This window comes from Siphateles boraxobius, unplaced genomic scaffold (assembly GCF_051911475.1).
Source record: "Siphateles boraxobius isolate OS27281-9 unplaced genomic scaffold, OSU_SipBor_1 41, whole genome shotgun sequence".
NCBI classification, from domain to species: domain Eukaryota; kingdom Metazoa; phylum Chordata; class Actinopteri; order Cypriniformes; family Leuciscidae; genus Siphateles; species Siphateles boraxobius.
The window spans coordinates 18,271,863-18,289,235 of NW_027509042.1; the positions used below are offsets into that span (position 1 = coordinate 18,271,863).

The window sequence follows — 17,373 nt, forward strand, 5'->3', positions numbered from 1 at the left end:
GGAATATTAACATGTATGTAGGCATACTTCCCCAATAAGGTGCGAGTCTGGTCTTTTATATCACTGTATTAGTCCATTAAGCTACGTTAAGCGTTTTGTCCTGATGGAAGGGGAATCCTTGAGTAGGATGAGGTATCGAGGGAAACCGATTATAATCCTGTTCATGTTAGAAAAAGTTGATAACATGTAGCCTAACACAAGGAAAGTAACAATGAAGTTAATGAATGAAACATAAAAACAGCTTTTGTGCCTTTATCATCTCTTCCGCATATATACTGACCCAGATAATCATCACAAAAAACTTAATGCATGCTCAATTGTTGTAAATGAGTTTTTATGAATGAATGGCTTGCTCTAACTGTATCTCAGGCTTCGTCAACAACCGCGTTTGCACCCCCTGCTGGTGAGATCAACTAACAGCAGATGGAGATTATGCTCCTGCAGTTCCTGGATGTAAACATTGAATATACTGTCGAATTTGAACCACTGAATTTGTGGAAGTGAATTTGCAAAGCGAAATAAAATGGACCGAAAACCGCCTGTTGAATATTATAGGTTGTATTTTTAATCAGTTTGAATATTTTGGAAGTGAAATATTAAAGGTGAATATGGATTATTGAAATGTTACTAATGAAAATGTGTTTGAAATGTTTTGAATTTAAATATTCGCAGCTTAAATATTCAACCATGCTAAATTTCAGCCCATAAAAATGCAAGCCCTAAAAATACAATGCATTAAAATACAAGTAGGCTTAATGCAATGCATATTTTTTTCAAGTAGTACAATTCAACAGGCTTTTTGTTTCAAAAACATTTGGCATTATTTTACTTCCATATATATTCGCCATCTCAAACATATTCTCAAAACTATCATTTTCAACAGCTTCTTCACCAGATCCACCATCAAGTGGCAGTGACAGTTATATATTTTCTGCAGTAAATTACTGAGCCATTTCAAGTTTTGAAGCCTATTCTTTGTTTTCTTTTGTGCGCATGAAACGTCACTTCATCATTATGTATCAGACATTGCCACGTTGTAGAATAAATCTGACTTGCTGTGCAGAAAAAAAAAATATACTTACACTGTTAAACACCTCGGGTCGCTAGCGACCCTATACAAAAAGTGAATGGGAAATGAATGGGCATTCTTTTATAATTTTTTCTTTTCCTGTTATGTTGTTTATAATGAGTTGACTGAGGAATACTAAGAAGGTTCATGTCTAAATTTTAAAAATGAATGAGGAAGAAGGTAGTGAATGACGTTCCGGGTCACTAAAGAACCGAGGTATGTATTTAAGGGTTAAAGACGAGGGAAAAAGCAGCTTTATCTTAGTAAAAAGAATAAACTAAATCTTATACAGTTTTAGTTCTAATGTAAATGAATCTTTTAAGGATGCTTAGGTCATTTTTATTGGAAACTAATACAGAAATACTAGAGCTTTATACGATTTCCAGGGTAAAGCATGTGCCAATAATGTGTTTAAATACTAAGCTTTACCTTCCAAATAGAAATAAAGGTCTCAAACTTGTGAAACAAAGGGCATTCTATTTCAGAAACAAGAACCAATTAGAAAAGACTTTCTCACCCCAGTGGAACAGCATGGCCTTGATCATGTGTCTCTTGTTTGAAAATGAGTAAGAGCACTGACCCCCTTTGGGGCCATCAGTTAAGGCCTCTACCATGGCCTGCTGAGCTCCTGACAACATTTCAGACTTTTTTGCACTTATAGAGCTGTATCACAATCTCTCAAGGGACGAACAATGCAGTTTGAGGTAAAAGAACTGTGAAGGAAAGCTGCCAGTCTTGAAAGACAGACAATGTCACATGGGTCTTGTTCAAGAATGCTTTTCTCTGCTCCTTACACAGTTATTGCGTAAGGGGATGTCATAGCTCTCATTATTCTTCATGGATCTTTTTCAGTGTTTCTGACATATATTTCAATCAGACATATTTTTAGAAATTGTCCAGGTGCTTTGCACAAAATAGGTGACCAATGTTGTTAAAGTAATAGCTCAACCAAAAATAACTTTTCTCTCCATGGAACATAAAATTTTGGTGACTGGAGCTTTCAAAGATGCTTTCAGGATTGGTGAAGGTTGTGAACCAGATTAACCAATTCATTGATTCAAAAGAACAATTCATGAATCAGACCATATTCATCATGATTTTCAGCGAAGAATGACTTAAATTTTGCAACTTGAATTTTCTTACACAGACCTATCATTTGGATTAGCAGACTTGAAAAATATTGAATGGGCTACTTTTGTACAGTGTTTTTAGTATTCTTTATTATATGCTATTAAAGTATTATTTAATATTTTGATTATTTAATAGCTTTTATTTTTATATCTTCTGTTTTCATTTTAATTAATTTAGTAATTTTTCATTTTATTATTACTTTTTTATTTTTCTATATAAGCTTTAATTTATTTTTATTTCAGCTTTATTCATTTATTACTTAAACTTCAACTTAGTTTTACCATCCAATATTTTTCATTTTAAGCTTTATTTTAATTACCAACAAAAGATTTGTAAGACTTTTAGACAACAGTAACAACACTTCTTTTGTGATGTTGCCTTGTTAAAAAAGTGGCCTGGATATTTTTCAAAAATTCACTTTCACAGAAGAAATAAGCTGGAAAGACTTGAGTGTGAGGAAATAAAGGCAGAATTTATGAAAAACTTTTTTAAAACAAATTTAATGTTGCTAAAGCTTTTGACAATGGGATCTATAATTTAGATACATGGAACAATATACCGGAAAAACAGTGGATTCAAGAAAATCTCTCTGATGTGTTCCGTGAAGATGTGTGTAGTGAAGAGTGTACTTAACACAAATGTTCCGGCTATTAAAAAGTTCAGCCGGGCAGTCTTTTTCTGGATGAGAGATAATGAGTCTTCAACTTTGACCTTTGACTAGTTGAATTCTCTCTTTGCTGAGCTATTGGGGATAAGGGGGGTGGGTCATCCAATTACCGTAATTGGCCACTTAACGAAGCTGTTGCCCATCATAAAACACGGAGGGCCATTTATCTCCTCAACAAAAGATGTGTCATTGAACAAAATAACAACTCATCAACTTTCAGTCGCACACCATTCTTTGAAAACCCTCATCATAAATACAATCTCCGAGGGAATCATGCCATGAGGGCTTTTGAAAAGCTACAGCAGTGCTTTTCAACTGAATATGAGCCCTAATGAAGGGATACCGGGACTCGTGACCTGTATTGATTGGTAGCTGACTTCAACGAATACTCCTGTCGTTTCTGATTTTATTACACATGACAGTGATGTGTGAGGTTTTGACTAACAAGATTTTAAGTAAAAAGATATATATATATATACATTTCAAATAATGTTCTACCATTTCGTCCTTTTGTTTCAGTGCACTTAGTGTGCTGGCTAATGCTATCCGAAACTTGTTGTGTTTTTTTTTTTTTTTGATTAATCAAACCCTTTAGATGAGATTTCCAAATGTCCTAGATGGCTGAGAGCTGAATGATTGCTTGCGTGGCTGTGTAAGTCTCCTCTTGCCATCAATATTCATGCGCAGTGATTCATTATTCAGATTGCTGAGCACAGAGAGTTCAGAGGCATGTTGATACAGATTTGAGACGTTCATAAGCGCGTACACCTGCGGAGACTAGACTAAATACTAAGATTTACCCAGAGCTTGATATATTACGGAAGAAGAAAACAGAGTTTTCACCATGAATTGCTCTTCTGGACACTGTGAGAGAAAACAACACCAACAACAAAACTGAAACTATCATAAACTTTTTGTGTGTCTGTGGCTGGTTGCATATAACATTTCGAGTTGGCTTAAATTTCTGCATTTTGAGAACAAATTGGTATTTCAGCATCTCTTACGTTTTTGGAGTATTCAACCAGTATGTTAGTTTCCTGGGAATCAAACCCACGATCTTGCTGTTGCTAGCACCATGTTCTACCTGATGAGCTACAGGAACTGCATCACTGTGATTTCAACAAAGGTTTTATAACCTACGCTTTTCTGAGATGTTTATGACACCACATATATGGATCAATCCAATTGCTAGAATATATATATATATATATATATATATATATACAGTATATATATATATATATATATATATATATATATATATATATATATATATAAATACAGAATGATATATGAAACCTATTTCATATTTTAGAACAACTGTTTTGATACTGTACATTGAGTCTACATGTCTTTCTATTTTTCCAAGAATATGATTTTTACACTATAGCTATTCTTTCTGACTCCTCTCTTAAATCTCTTTCAGTCAGACACTGAGTTTTGGGATAAGATGCAGGCAGAGTGGGAAGAACTCGCTCGCAGGAACTGGCTAACAGAGAATGACCAACAGCAGATTCCCTCCAATGTGTCTCCTTACGAAAAGGTAAAGGAGAAACAATTCAAGCACATGATTAAACAATTATTTATTTATTTATTTATTCAGTATGTAAAACCTTCATACATTTCTATTTATTTCGATTTTCCAGTATGTAAAACCTACAAAAATTGTCCACTACTTAATTATCTCCATTATTTCTTCCTCAGGGATACTACTTCCACACAGATAACCCCTTCAAAGACTGGCCAAATGCATTTGAGGAGGGATTACGCAAGTCGAGAGAGGGAGAACTGCCTAACGCCGTACTTCTTCTGGAAGCAGCTGTGTTGCAGGACCCTCAGGATTCAGAGGTGAGGGAGTGAACTTATAAAACAAGAGTAGGCCTGGTACTTTCATCAAATCAACGTCTGCACAGCTTGAAGACAGCAAGCCACATATTCTGCCAATCAAACTACCGTCATACCTTTCCTACATACAGTGATAAGTGGTAGTTTTTTTTTTTGCCCACACTGAACAATTTTACAGATCATGGCATGATTAGCCAAGGCAGGGGGTTCCATGTTCTCTCTAATTTTCAACAAGAGCTCTGTATTAGACATCATACTTGACAGTGACTGATGGCAAACCATTAACACTCCTGTAACTGAGTAGGGTTCCCTTTTTCAGACGATTTAATGATGTAATAGTTCAGTTACATCCCAAAAAGGATTATCCCTCTTCTCCTGGAATTACCCCACCTCTAAATGATTGTGTCTCCAAAAAAAGATGAATTTCACCAGACAATATTACAAAGCAAATAACATTTCGGGGAGAGTTTGCTTGTGAAATATCATCAAGAACTCTATACTCATTGTAGCTTTGCAAGTTAAGTGTGCAGAGTCAGCCAACCATGTTAAGATATTCTATTTATAACGCTTATTAATACATTTTTCGTTGTATTCACAAACTGTAGGCTAAGGCTTGTCACGAGAAATGGAGTTTCCTCCAACACAAAGTTAATAATCTTGTCTTCTAATAATTAGTCTTACGAATGATTCATTTAGGAATCATAGCATAAATATTCAGTCAGACTCGCATAATAATTTGGGTATTTGCCTAGCAGTATTTAGAACATCCAATGTTTCATTATCTCCAAGTAATGGCAACACAAATCCATTCAGTTCCTTGCTAACATTGTGTTGTATGTGTGAGTCGCAGGCCTTTGAGAATGAATCATATCCCCCAGGTTAGCACTGTAGGTCCTGCACAATAGAAGCTCCTCACCGGAGTCAAGGTGATAACCCCAATGCTTATTGTTCAGCACCTATTTTCTTTTCAGGCTTGGCTGGTGCTGGGAACCACACAAGCAGAAAATGAGAATGAGCAGGCAGCAATTGTCTCCCTCCAGAGGTAAGGAAGTATCCTTGCATGAATTATATGCAAATTATGTTTTACATTTAGCCGCTTGGCGCATGAAGTTTGAGTCATCACACTTACACTGACTTAGCGTTTATGGGGTAAAAAATAAGTAGAAAGAATTGGTTTATATTAGTACGTATCCTAAATGATTGTGAGGTATGTTCTGAGATAAACCTAAAATTCTCATCACCATCAATGTCAAGTCAAGATTAAGGTTAATCTAACAGTGAATCCTCATTCAGAATAGAAACATTATAAGAAATGAAAACAAGACCCTTCTGCATTTTTGCTTGAGTGTTTAATGCAGAGAGGTAGTTCAACCAGAAGAATGTCAAACAGGCCTTGAATTGAACACCTCCATGTGGTTATCTGTGAGACCAAGCTCTCTGCTGTGCCCTCTCCTGCTCGAGATAAAGGGCTACTGTATTAACCTGGTGATCCAATTAAAATTGCATTTCATAAGCACAGAGGCCTTCGGGAGATTACATTCATTTTGGATGGAACAGCCAGTCATAATCTCATACAATGTTCCTCTGAGCGACCGGGATGAAAACTCCAATCTATGTGTTAATCATTGGTGACACTCAAAGCTGTGTTTTGGTACCATGTATCCACATCACTTTTGAATGTGTGTGGATTTTATAATGTCTCTGATATTATCAAACGTAATTTAATGTGTCATTTTAAAAGGTTGTGTCATCTGTGGTTGTTACAGTAAAAAAATAGTATTGTGAAATATTATAAAAAATTTAAATAACTTCTATTTTAATATATTTTAAAATGTAATTTATTCTTGTGAAGCCAAATTTTTAGCAGTCTTCACTGTCACATGATCCTTTATATATCATTCTAATATGCTGATTTGGTGCTCAAGAAACATTTCTTATCACCGTTGAAAACGTCTCGTTACGGATGTAACCCTCGTTCCCTGAGTAGGGAACGGAGACGTTCCGGGGTTTGGGACTTAGAGAATACACATATGACCCAAAGGAAAAATATGGAGACACTGGGGTGTCCAGCCGCAGGTGGAATATTTCAACCCCAGGGGTGGCAAGCTGGCTTGCCAAGGGAAGGCCCATGCTCAGAGAGGCTTACAGTGGAAATACACATGTGGGGATCGCTCAGAGGAGGGACCATGCACACGGGAGGCACCTAGCCGACGCGCAGGCAATAGACACTGGCGCAGACGCCAGCAGTGCTGGAGGAACTCAGGGCTTTCGGGGAAGCTCACCTGAGGAGAATATCGCACGCATCCAGTCCGTGGAGTGGAATGGCGAGCAAGCGAAGACACCTGAGCGGGTCCGGTACTAGCTGGTTGAAGCGAGTACACGAAACGACACCGGCTCCACTCAGAGATCATAGAATCTGGCGAATGTGTTAGGTGTCACCCAGCCTGCAGCTCTCCAGATGTCTGTTAGCGAGGCGCCATGCGCTAGAGCCCAAGAGGATGCCACACTCCGGGTGGAGTGGGCAGTCACACCAAGGGGGCACGGTCGACCTTGCTGCTGGTATGCCAAAGCAATGGCGTCCACTATCCAGTGTGACAACCTTTGCTTGGAGAGAGCCTTTCCCTTCAGCTTCCCACCATAACAGACAAAGAGCTGGTCTGAGGTCCTGAAACACTGCGTTCTGTCTACATAGGCGCGGAGAGCGCGTACTGGACAGAGCAGTGCCAAGGCTGGGTCCGCCTCCTCCGGGGGGAGCGCTTGCAGGTTCACCACCTGGTCCCGGAAGGGAGTGGTGGGAACCTTGGGCACGTATCCAGGCCGGGGTCTCAGGATCACGTGAGAGTAAGCCGGCCCGAATTCCAGGCACGCTTCGTCAACGGAGAATGCGTGCAGGTCCCCTACCCTCTTGATTGAGGCCAGTGCAACCAGGAGCGCTGTCTTCATTGACAGGAACTTAAGCTCGACTGATTGCAGAGGCTCAAAGGGAGCACTCTGCAGGGCAGTTAGAACCACTGAGAGGTCCCAAGAGGGAACGAGAGGAGGGCGAGGAGGATTTAGTCTCCTCGTTCCTCTCAGGAACCTGATGACCAGGTCGTGCTTCCCCACCGACTTTCCTTCGATGAGGTCATGGTGTGCGGCAATAGCGGCAACATAGACCTTCAGGGTGGAGGGAGACAGCCTTCGCTCCAACCCATCTTGAAGGAAGGAAAGCACAACGCTGATCGAGCATCTCCGGGGGTCTTCTCGGTGAGAAGAGCACCAGTTGACGAAGAGGTTCCACTTCAACGCATAGACGTGTCTCGTGGACGATGCTCTAGCGGAAGTGATGGTAGCCACCACCTCTGGTGTTAGGGTACTCAAACCTGCCTCGAGCCGCCCAGGAGCCACACGTGGAGGCTCCAGAGATTGGGACGAGGGTGCCACAGGGTGCCCCGTCCCTGAGAAAGGAGGTCCTTCCATAGAGGAATGGGCCAAGGAGGTGCTGTCGCAAGGAGTACAAGTTCGGGGAACCAGGTCCGGGTGGGCCAGTACGGCGCGACCAGAATGACCTGCTCCTCGTCCTCCCTGACCTTGCGCAGTGTCTGCGGAAGAAGGCTCATTGGGGGAAACGCATATTTGCGGCCCGGCGGCCAGCTGTGCATCCGTGCCGAGCGTGCCCTCGGTCAGGGAATAATCCAGGGCGCAATGGGTCGAGTCGTGAAAGGCAAACAGATCCACCTGTGCGTCCCCAAACTGGTCCCAAATCAACTGAACCGATGGGGATGGAGTCGCCATTCTCCAGGGAGGGGCTGAAGCCGTGAGAGCTCGTCGGTTGCACAGTTCAGAGCTCCGGGATGAAAATGGCTCGAAGCGACCTCAGATGCTTCTGACTCCATAGGAGGAGGTGGCGAGCGAGTTGTGACATACGGCGGGAGCGTAGACCAACCTTGATGGTTGATGTACACCACAGTGGCGGTATTGTCTGATCGGACTAGTACGTGTTGACCCCTGAGCAGTGCCCGGAAGCGGTGCAGGGCAAGGCGTACTGCCAACAACTCGAGGCAATTGACATGCCATAGGCACTGGGATCCTGTCCAGGAGCCCGCGGCAGCATGTCCATTGCACATGGCGCTCCAGCCCGTGGTGGAGGCATCTGTTGAGACAACAACATGCCGGGAAGCTCGTTCCAGGGGGACACCCGCCCTGAGAACTGAGGTTCGACCACGGGGTGAAGGTCTGACGGAAGGTCAGAGTAACTGGTACTCGGAGCGTGCCTTGATGCCATGCCCACCTCGGGACTCGGTTGCGAAGCCAAAGCTGAAGCGGTCTCATATGAAGCAATCCGAGCGGCGTCGCCGCGGCTGCAGATGCCATATGCCCCAGGAGCCTCTGAAAAAGTTTCAGTGGAACCGCACTCTTGCCCTCGAATTGTCTCAGGCAAGTCAGCAGTGACTGCGCGCGCTCACTCGTAAGCTGCGCCTTTTACATGGCAACCGAGTCGATGTCCATACCGTGAAAAGAGATCCTCTGCACAGGGCAAAGTTTGCTCTTCTCCTAGTTGACCCGAAGGCCCAGACGAGCTAGGTGCCGGAGCCCTAGGTCCCTGTGTTCGCAAACCTGGTCTCGAGAGTGAGCTAGGACCAGTCATTCATCGAGATAGTTCAGGATGCAAACCCCGTGTTCCTGGTAGGGGAACAAGGGCTGCCTCGACGACCTTCGTGAAGACGCGAGTAGACAGGGCTAACCCAAATGGGAGGGGATCAATAGCTGCAAACCAATCCTGGGGCCGCATACATTCGAAAATGTGTTTGGCACTGAGCATCTGAACGGCGGCCTGTGAAGGGAGTGATTCAGAACGCGGAAATCAAGGATTGGCCTTGAGCCACCAGTTTTCTTGGGGACAATGAAGTAAGGGCTGTAGAAGCCGGACCTCATTTCGGCTGGAGGGAGAGTCTCGATTGCACCCTTCGCCAGCAGGGTCGCAATCTCAGCTCTATGATGGGGCGCCTTGCCAACGATCAAAGTGGAGCGGACTCCCCTGAAGCGGGGAGGAAACTGAATCGCATAGCCGAGCCTGACGGTTCGTGCGACCCAGCGGGACAGACGGGGAAGCACTAGCCAAGCTCCCAGGGACTGAACCAGCAGGGTCACACGAACCACAGACGTCCCCCCGGGGGGCAGCGAAGCAGAGTAACTGGCCCAGACGTGGACGGCATAGCGGTTCGGTGTGGGGGCACAGTTAGCAACCGCGCCCTGGCAGAGGGGGCCAGGGGAGGACCAGGCTGGTCTTTCCCGCGGGGGCCTGCTCTGCCAGGGGTCTGGCGACAGAGGGGGACAGGGGTGAAGCGGTCCGTGGACGGCACACCGTGACAACCACCTCTGGGACAGAGGGGGGCGAGGAGAGCACGGCGCTCTGTGTCGTCCGAGAACTCTGTGTGCTCAGAGACGGGAGAGTCAGTTCTTTGGAGAATAAGGATTCTTCCCCGGCCCTCCACCGGGGAAAGGAGTGGTCCTGCTACCAACTCCTGGAAAGAACTGAGTCCCATCTCTGAGGAGCCCGTCTCAAGAGCGCCGCTTAACCCGGCGTATAGCGGGAGGTGGGGCTGGAGAGGGCTGTGGCGTCCGCCCGCGGCTTCCAGAGCCGGCCCGGGTGAACGGGCGGGGTGGGAGCCACGGGAGGGCGCCTTAGGTGGTGGGCAGACCGAGGGATCTGAGCGGACGGCGGGGCCGTTGGGACAGAATCAACGTCAGTGTGCTCATGGGCGGTTGAGAGCTGTTGGGCAAAGCCCTCAACCGCACCGCCGAAGAGGCCGACCTGGGATATGGGAATGTCGGACAGACGGGTCCACGCGACATCCAGCACATCAGACAGGTTCAGCCACAGAATGGTTGGCATCACCTGACCTAGGAAGCGTACGGCCACTTTTACGGATACTCTTGGCTCCGAAGCGAAAAACATATCTGCATGTTGCCGGCGTCCTCCTTTTATACCCACGAGGTAAGGCGGAGATAAGCTATGCAAATTCCGCAGACCCATGGCATTTCTTTGCCATTGGCTCGTTTTGTAATACTCGAAGTTGATAGGCTTTCTAAGCGAAACCCCATTCGTCGTCATCCGACGGAACTCGGAGTGACAACGAAAGGGAACTGTTGTGCTGCCTAATATTTTTGCGGAAACTGATTTTTGTCATGCTTTTTTTTTGACGAATAGATAGTTTAAAAAGAACAGAATATATTTGTAAGTGGGTTTTTTGTAATAATGTGTTTTTACTGTCACTTTTGATCAATTTAATGTGTCCTTGTTGAATAAAAGTATTTAGAAATATATTTCCAGTTGGCTTAATATTAATAATGTGTTTAAATCCCAAGTAATCTTTCAAATAAAATACCCTGAGTTTCAATAAATCGCAAGGATTTGCCACTCAGGTTATTAAACTGCTTCCTTGAAGTGATCATCAGGTGTAAATGTTAACGGACTTATGGAACGGCCATTCGTGAAAGGATTCAGTTGCTCACTTTTTTTTGGAATGACCCTATGGGAACTGCAGCTTCCCTTGTTGGAATTGGCTGGATTTGTAGTGAGTCCTATTTCCACAATAAACTACTTCGTACTCATAAGAAACACTTAAGTACATATTTTTAGTACGTAGTATAAGTATGTGAACCGTGACACAGCAGACATCTTATTTTGGCTGGAGGGAGTGGGGGTGGGTGGTTGAGTATACTATTACCTAATAATCTGATTAGACCAGATTAGATTAGAATTTATATTTCTAATGGATTTAGCATGTAAACCATTAGCAATGTGCACTGCTTTCGTTTTAATGGACAACAACAGAAAATGTTTTTACTGACTCTCATAAAGACAACCTAGTAAAATGCTTTTATTTGGCATTGTTTCATTTCCATATTCATTCTTAGATACACCCATGTAGCTAATGTGCAGAAATAAGCAATATCCAGATGTCACCCTCACCGTGTTTTTCTTACACTTGTAAAACAGGGAACGCGACTCCCATCGTAAACTGAGCAAATTATTTATTAGAGTTTTATGAAATATATTTAAAGTCTCCATCCAGACGCATGAGATGACACAAGCATTCACCCATGAATTAAAACCAGCACTAATCAGGAAGCATCTGGCTCTTATTATGATGGCAGACAGCTAATTAGTGTCCATCAAAAGCAGCGGTTCTTTAGATGCTTCCCTGTTGTATGTGTGTGCAGGTGTCTGGAGCTCCACCCCAACAACCTTCAGGCCCTCATGGCCCTGGCAGTGAGCCTGACCAACACGGGCATGAGGCAGGACGCGTGTGAGGCGCTGTTGGGCTGGATAAAGCACAACCCCAAATACAAGCATCTTCTGAAGAGCCGCACGCACCTGCAGGGCTCACCTGGCTCACGGAGACTGTCCTACTCCTCTACAAATGGCTGGTATGGTTTCAAATGAATGCAGTGACACGAGGAATATACAGAAGCCTCAAAATTGGTTTGGAGCTTAACTTACACTTAATGTGTGAATTTCATTACTGTAGAAACAAAATATTAACAGATAATTGGTTTTAAACTAATAATGCTAAACCTTTTAGAACTTACTTTAAGTGTTGGGCGTGTTTGCAGTTACTTCTAACCAACAGATAATTTTAGTTGATGTATGACATCAGAGGTCAAACAGGTAACCTGTAACCACAGGTGTAATTCATTACATGATTCACTAATGTTTGACAAGGAGAACGTGTCCAAATGCTTTTGTTTTAATGTTGAACAGTAACTCTTTAGTTGTATAATTTGAAACCTAACAAACATCCACTTTACAAATAAATAATACTTATTTAATATTTTGTATTTATTTTGTTGCAATAATTATTTTGATCATTAATAATAATAAAAACAAATATTATGTACAGTACCGGTCAAAAGTTTGGAAACATTACATTTAAAACTTTTTTTTAATGTTTTTGAAAGAAGTCTCTTATGCTCATCAAGCCTACATTTATTTGATCAATAATACAGAAAATACAGTAACATTGTGAAATATTATTACAATTAAAAATAATGGTCTGAATTACTAAAATAATTTCTGAATGATCACGTGACTCTGAAGACTGGAGTAATGGCTGATGAAAATTCAGCTTTGCATCACAGAAATTAATAATATTTTAAAGTATATTCAAATAAAAAAACATTATTTTAAATTGATAAAATTATGAGCATAAGAAACTTTTTTCAAAAACATTAAAAATAGTCATGTTTCCAAACTTTTGAGTGGTACTATTGTAATAACAACAATAATAATAATAATAACACTTATAATCACCATCACATATATGTTGTTGTTGTTATTACAATAAACAACCATCATAATTTTTATATAATTGTTTCTTATATAATTATTATTATTTAATAATTTGCATTCATACCAACCCCATTTTTTTGCATTATATTTATATATTATATTCATATATAAATATTATGTATATACATATTTTTCTTTTTAATTATTGTTATTATTATTAATATTTTTTCTTGTTTTTATTTCAACCCCTTCCCTATTTAACTTAACATTAATTTAAAAAAAAATCTCTCAAACATCAAACAAGCTGGGAAACTGATCAAACAGAGAACTGATCAGAAAACTACAATAATTTTTCAAATTTTCAATGTCCTACAAATCCTAAAAGACCTGTCACCGTCAATTTCCTGTGTCTAATTTTTATGTGATTAAACTGACAGGATTACAACTTTCCCCAACATGTAGTGCTCCAAACCCTTAATGGAAAGTTATTGGAACCAACATCTTAAATGTCTCTCTAGAGAGCCCCTTTCCCTTTTCTTAGCTATTAAATGACACATTTTGATGATGTTGCTGGAAGGGACGTCCCTGAAGGGCAGTGCCTCTGAGTCTTTCATCTCTCTCTCTCTCTCTCTCTCTGTCTGTCCTCTGCCGCTCCAGCCCCCTGCTGCTGGAGGTGAAGGATCTGTACCTGGACGCTGCCCAGCAGAACACGGACACTATTGACCCAGACCTGCAGACAGGGTTGGGAGTGCTGTATAACCTCAGCTCCGAGTTCAACAAAGCGGTGGAAGCCTTCAACGCCGCGCTGTCAGTGCGACCGGAGGTAAAGCCCAGCTCAGTGTACTCTACTAACAAACTGGTGCTAAATCATACAGAAACCCTAAAGGCAGAGGGCAAAGGAGATAAGAAGAAAGTCACTGGGGCTTAAGAAGTGCCTACGAAATCTTTGAAACAGTTCATTTGAAACTTGAGGGGAGCTTTACCATTCATGAGCGCTGACTCAAGAACCCTGTGGGTCACTTTGTCGACGATTGATGCTTGCTAAGCCAAATTCTGTCCCCCTGTGTAGACTGCATTTACACTCAATCGAAAATCCTCCCCATCTGCTTGACTTGGTAATGTCTGCTTGCCTGCTGGGGGGGCTCAGAGCGTGAATAACATGAAAGATAATGGCAATGTGGAAGTGAAACTCTGATATCAGGCTCCTTGTGACTTCTTTGTACCACTGTTTTAGACCGTGTCACCGTACTTAAAGGTCAAATTCATATTTTTATCCCTAAAAGAAAGAGAGCAGATCATCACTTAATGGTATTAAACATTGTCGAATGTAACTGCATAATCTTTCAGAGTGATAATTATTTTGATCCATGAAACTGAGCCAGAGGGGATTTTTTTTTTTTTTTTGTGCCGTTGGTGTGTACAGGACTACCTGCTGTGGAATAGGCTGGGGGCGACACTGGCTAATGGAGATCGCAGCGAGGAGGCTGTGGAGGCCTACAACAAAGCCCTGGAGCTCCAGCCCGGCTTCATCCGCTCGCGTTACAACCTTGGCATCAGCTTCATTAATATGGGCGCTCACAGGTTTGTGACAGAGTTTTGGGCTTCTCCTGGAAATTATGAAAAAGATCTTCCCTAACTTTTTGTATAAATGCAACATAATGAATGCAACATAATAAGGAAACATTTATACCTTGATTTATGGATGTTTCTTCAACTACTGGTACTTCTGTGTCCCAGGACTTTAATTTTTTTTTTCTTTTTTTGATATGAGGGTCATATTAAAACTGTTATGGAAACTTTTGCCCCTCGTGGAAACTATGCCTTTGTCATTTATTTGTGCTACTTTTCAGATGCCTTTTTTATTTGTAGATTTTATTATTATACCCTTGGCCTTTAAAATATGAAACTGCATTATTATTTCCGTCATGAAAACTCTCAGAAAGATTAGCATGGTAATAGAAATTGAGATGGTATTGGATATGGCAATATTAATGTATGTGGTCTTAGCTGATTAGATCTACTTCGTTGCTGCTGCTGCAGAGCAAGTATAGAGACTTGCTGCCAATACATTCACAGACACAGCTGTGAGCATGTAAGACAACATACGTGAAATAACCCCCGTTGCAGATCTATACAGGTGGAGCTGTGGAAGGTGGAGGGTTTCTGAAAGCATGCTGCAGACTGCTACAGTATTTGAATGTTGAGCTGCAGCTCATTGGCGGCTGATGCAACAGCAACCAATCAGCTGCACTATGTAGATAACAATGTGATTGCTAACAAATGAGTAAAGGACCTATCAGTCGGCGCCATCTAAAGTTTCATGTCAATACTTGGTATTAATTGTTTAATTAAATACACAATTTAATACACTCTGACATTCACAAAGAGTGAAAATATTTTGATATTTACTTTGTGAATAAATAAATAATTATTATAATTTTTTACTCAAATGATGTCTGTTCTTCAGTCAGCATTTTTTCCATGACTTTCTGTTTTATGTTTAGTAGAAAAGAAATTTTAGTTTAAAAAAGTTTAAAAATTACTTGTAAACAATACTGCACGATTTTTGTCTAATTATGTGAAAATATTATTTAATTTTGTGTATTTAGAATACTACAATTTAAGATATCAAATTAGCCTAAGCAAGACAAAGGAGTTGGCCATTTTATTGCAAAGATTTTCAACACTGTCATTTCCACCACAGAATGCTATAAAACAATTTATAATTTCAACCACAGAATGCTATAAAACAATTTATAATTTCAACCACAGAATCCTATAAAACAATTTATAATTTCAGAAGACATAGTAGTGGAAATGTTCATATGAACTTAAAAATTACAGAATTCTCCTTTAATGCACGTATGTCCGTGTTATTGTTAGTAGACTACCTATTGAGAACATGTAAAACATTTATATATATACACCCTTTTGCAACTTTTTTTTTTTTTTGCAGGGAGGCAGCCAGTAATTTCCTGACAGCTCTTGGTCAGCAGAGGAAGAGCAGGAGTCGGCAGCTTTCACACCAGGTTATGTCTGGAAACATCTGGGCGGCCCTGCGGATAGCACTGTCCATGCTGGACCAGCCGGAACTTTTTCAAGCTGCTAACATAGGAGACCTGGACCTACTCATGAGAGCTTTTAACCTGGATATGTGAGCGAGAATACCCTTTAAACATGGCAAATATCCAAAGTACTTTATGAAAAGAACTTTGTCAGAAAGCAAAATTTGCTTCTCGCAGAGCACCTTTACATTCCTGAGAACTGATCAGAATCAGAATCAGAATCAGAAAGAGCTTTATTGCCAAGTGTGCTTGCACACACAAGGAATTTGTTTTGGTACTGAGGCTTCCAGTGGACATATACAAATAGCCAACTGATGGCTGGATGATACCATTTTAATAGGTTTGCAAATTGCACATCAGTTTACGATTATCCTAAAAAGCACAATGCCTGGAGAAGATTGTACTAGTATGCCTTAGAGAAAATATCAGCTTGACCTGCAATGTAACGATGGGAATCGGAGGACAACTTAATAATTCCACAATTGATGAGAGGAACACAGACTATTAATGTGCAAGAAGAATATTGACTTCACATCAATGACTTGATTACACATGTACTGTACTCCTTAGACTTCATGTATTGGTTCAATTGCACACTTTATTTGAGATGGTGGGGTTATTATTGATTTTGACTTCGTTCAACCCCAGACACTCCTCACCTGATCTCTGCTGCATCATCCCCTTTATTTCCTGGAGCTTGCAGACCAGATTAAAAAGCCTTATTTATCGTGCATGTAAAATAAATAATTAAGATGTTATCGGTACGATATCAGATAAAAGCCATTCCTTGCCATAAACTGACCTCTTGATATAACTGAAGAGATGTCTATGTTCCATCAAGGTCTTTTTGTGGAACATACCACATCTTGAAGTGTTCTTGGACATAGCATTATTTTGTACAAAATTCGATGCAGGGAATTCTGATACACTGCCCCTCTTGCCACAATTATCAGCCTGGATTTGTCAGGAAAACAAGTATCTCTGTTTTTGATGAAAGCTGCCCAATATCCAAGCCAAACAATTTGTGATTGTTCACAATTTTATACCCTAATAATTGACGTTGTTACTCATATTAATTATTGCGGTTGCTCTCTGGCTTGCATGACTTGCCATTTTGCTCATCAGTGTGAACACGCAAGTGCTTCATGTTGCATTTGCGCTTCAAGAAAAGTCAGTACATAGGTGAATGATTTTAAAATGCTATGCAAAACCTATAGATATTTTTGTCTTCATGCATCTGGAAGCAGAAGAAAAGCCTAAAGTACCAGAAAGCTTTAAATGCTTTGCTTTTTGTGTTTTAGTGTGTAAACTGGTTGCCCGA

At 41.3% G+C, this 17,373-nt stretch overlaps 1 protein-coding gene across 2 annotated transcripts in view; it reads left to right on the forward strand.

The window, feature by feature from the left end:
- Positions 1-16,250, forward strand: part of pex5la (peroxisomal biogenesis factor 5-like a) — a 114,980-nt gene extending 98,730 nt beyond the window's left edge. For both annotated transcript variants that reach the window (XM_077198777.1, XM_077198778.1), the window contains exons 8-14: positions 4,294-4,410; positions 4,572-4,715; positions 5,684-5,754; positions 11,919-12,125; positions 13,645-13,810; positions 14,411-14,568; positions 15,944-16,250. In XM_077198777.1, the coding sequence (XP_077054892.1) occupies positions 4,294-4,410; positions 4,572-4,715; positions 5,684-5,754; positions 11,919-12,125; positions 13,645-13,810; positions 14,411-14,568; positions 15,944-16,145 (1,065 nt within the window). In that variant the 3' untranslated portion in view covers positions 16,146-16,250. The remainder of the gene's footprint in view (positions 1-4,293; positions 4,411-4,571; positions 4,716-5,683; positions 5,755-11,918; positions 12,126-13,644; positions 13,811-14,410; positions 14,569-15,943) is intronic.
- The last annotated feature ends 1,123 nt before the right edge of the window (positions 16,251-17,373 follow it).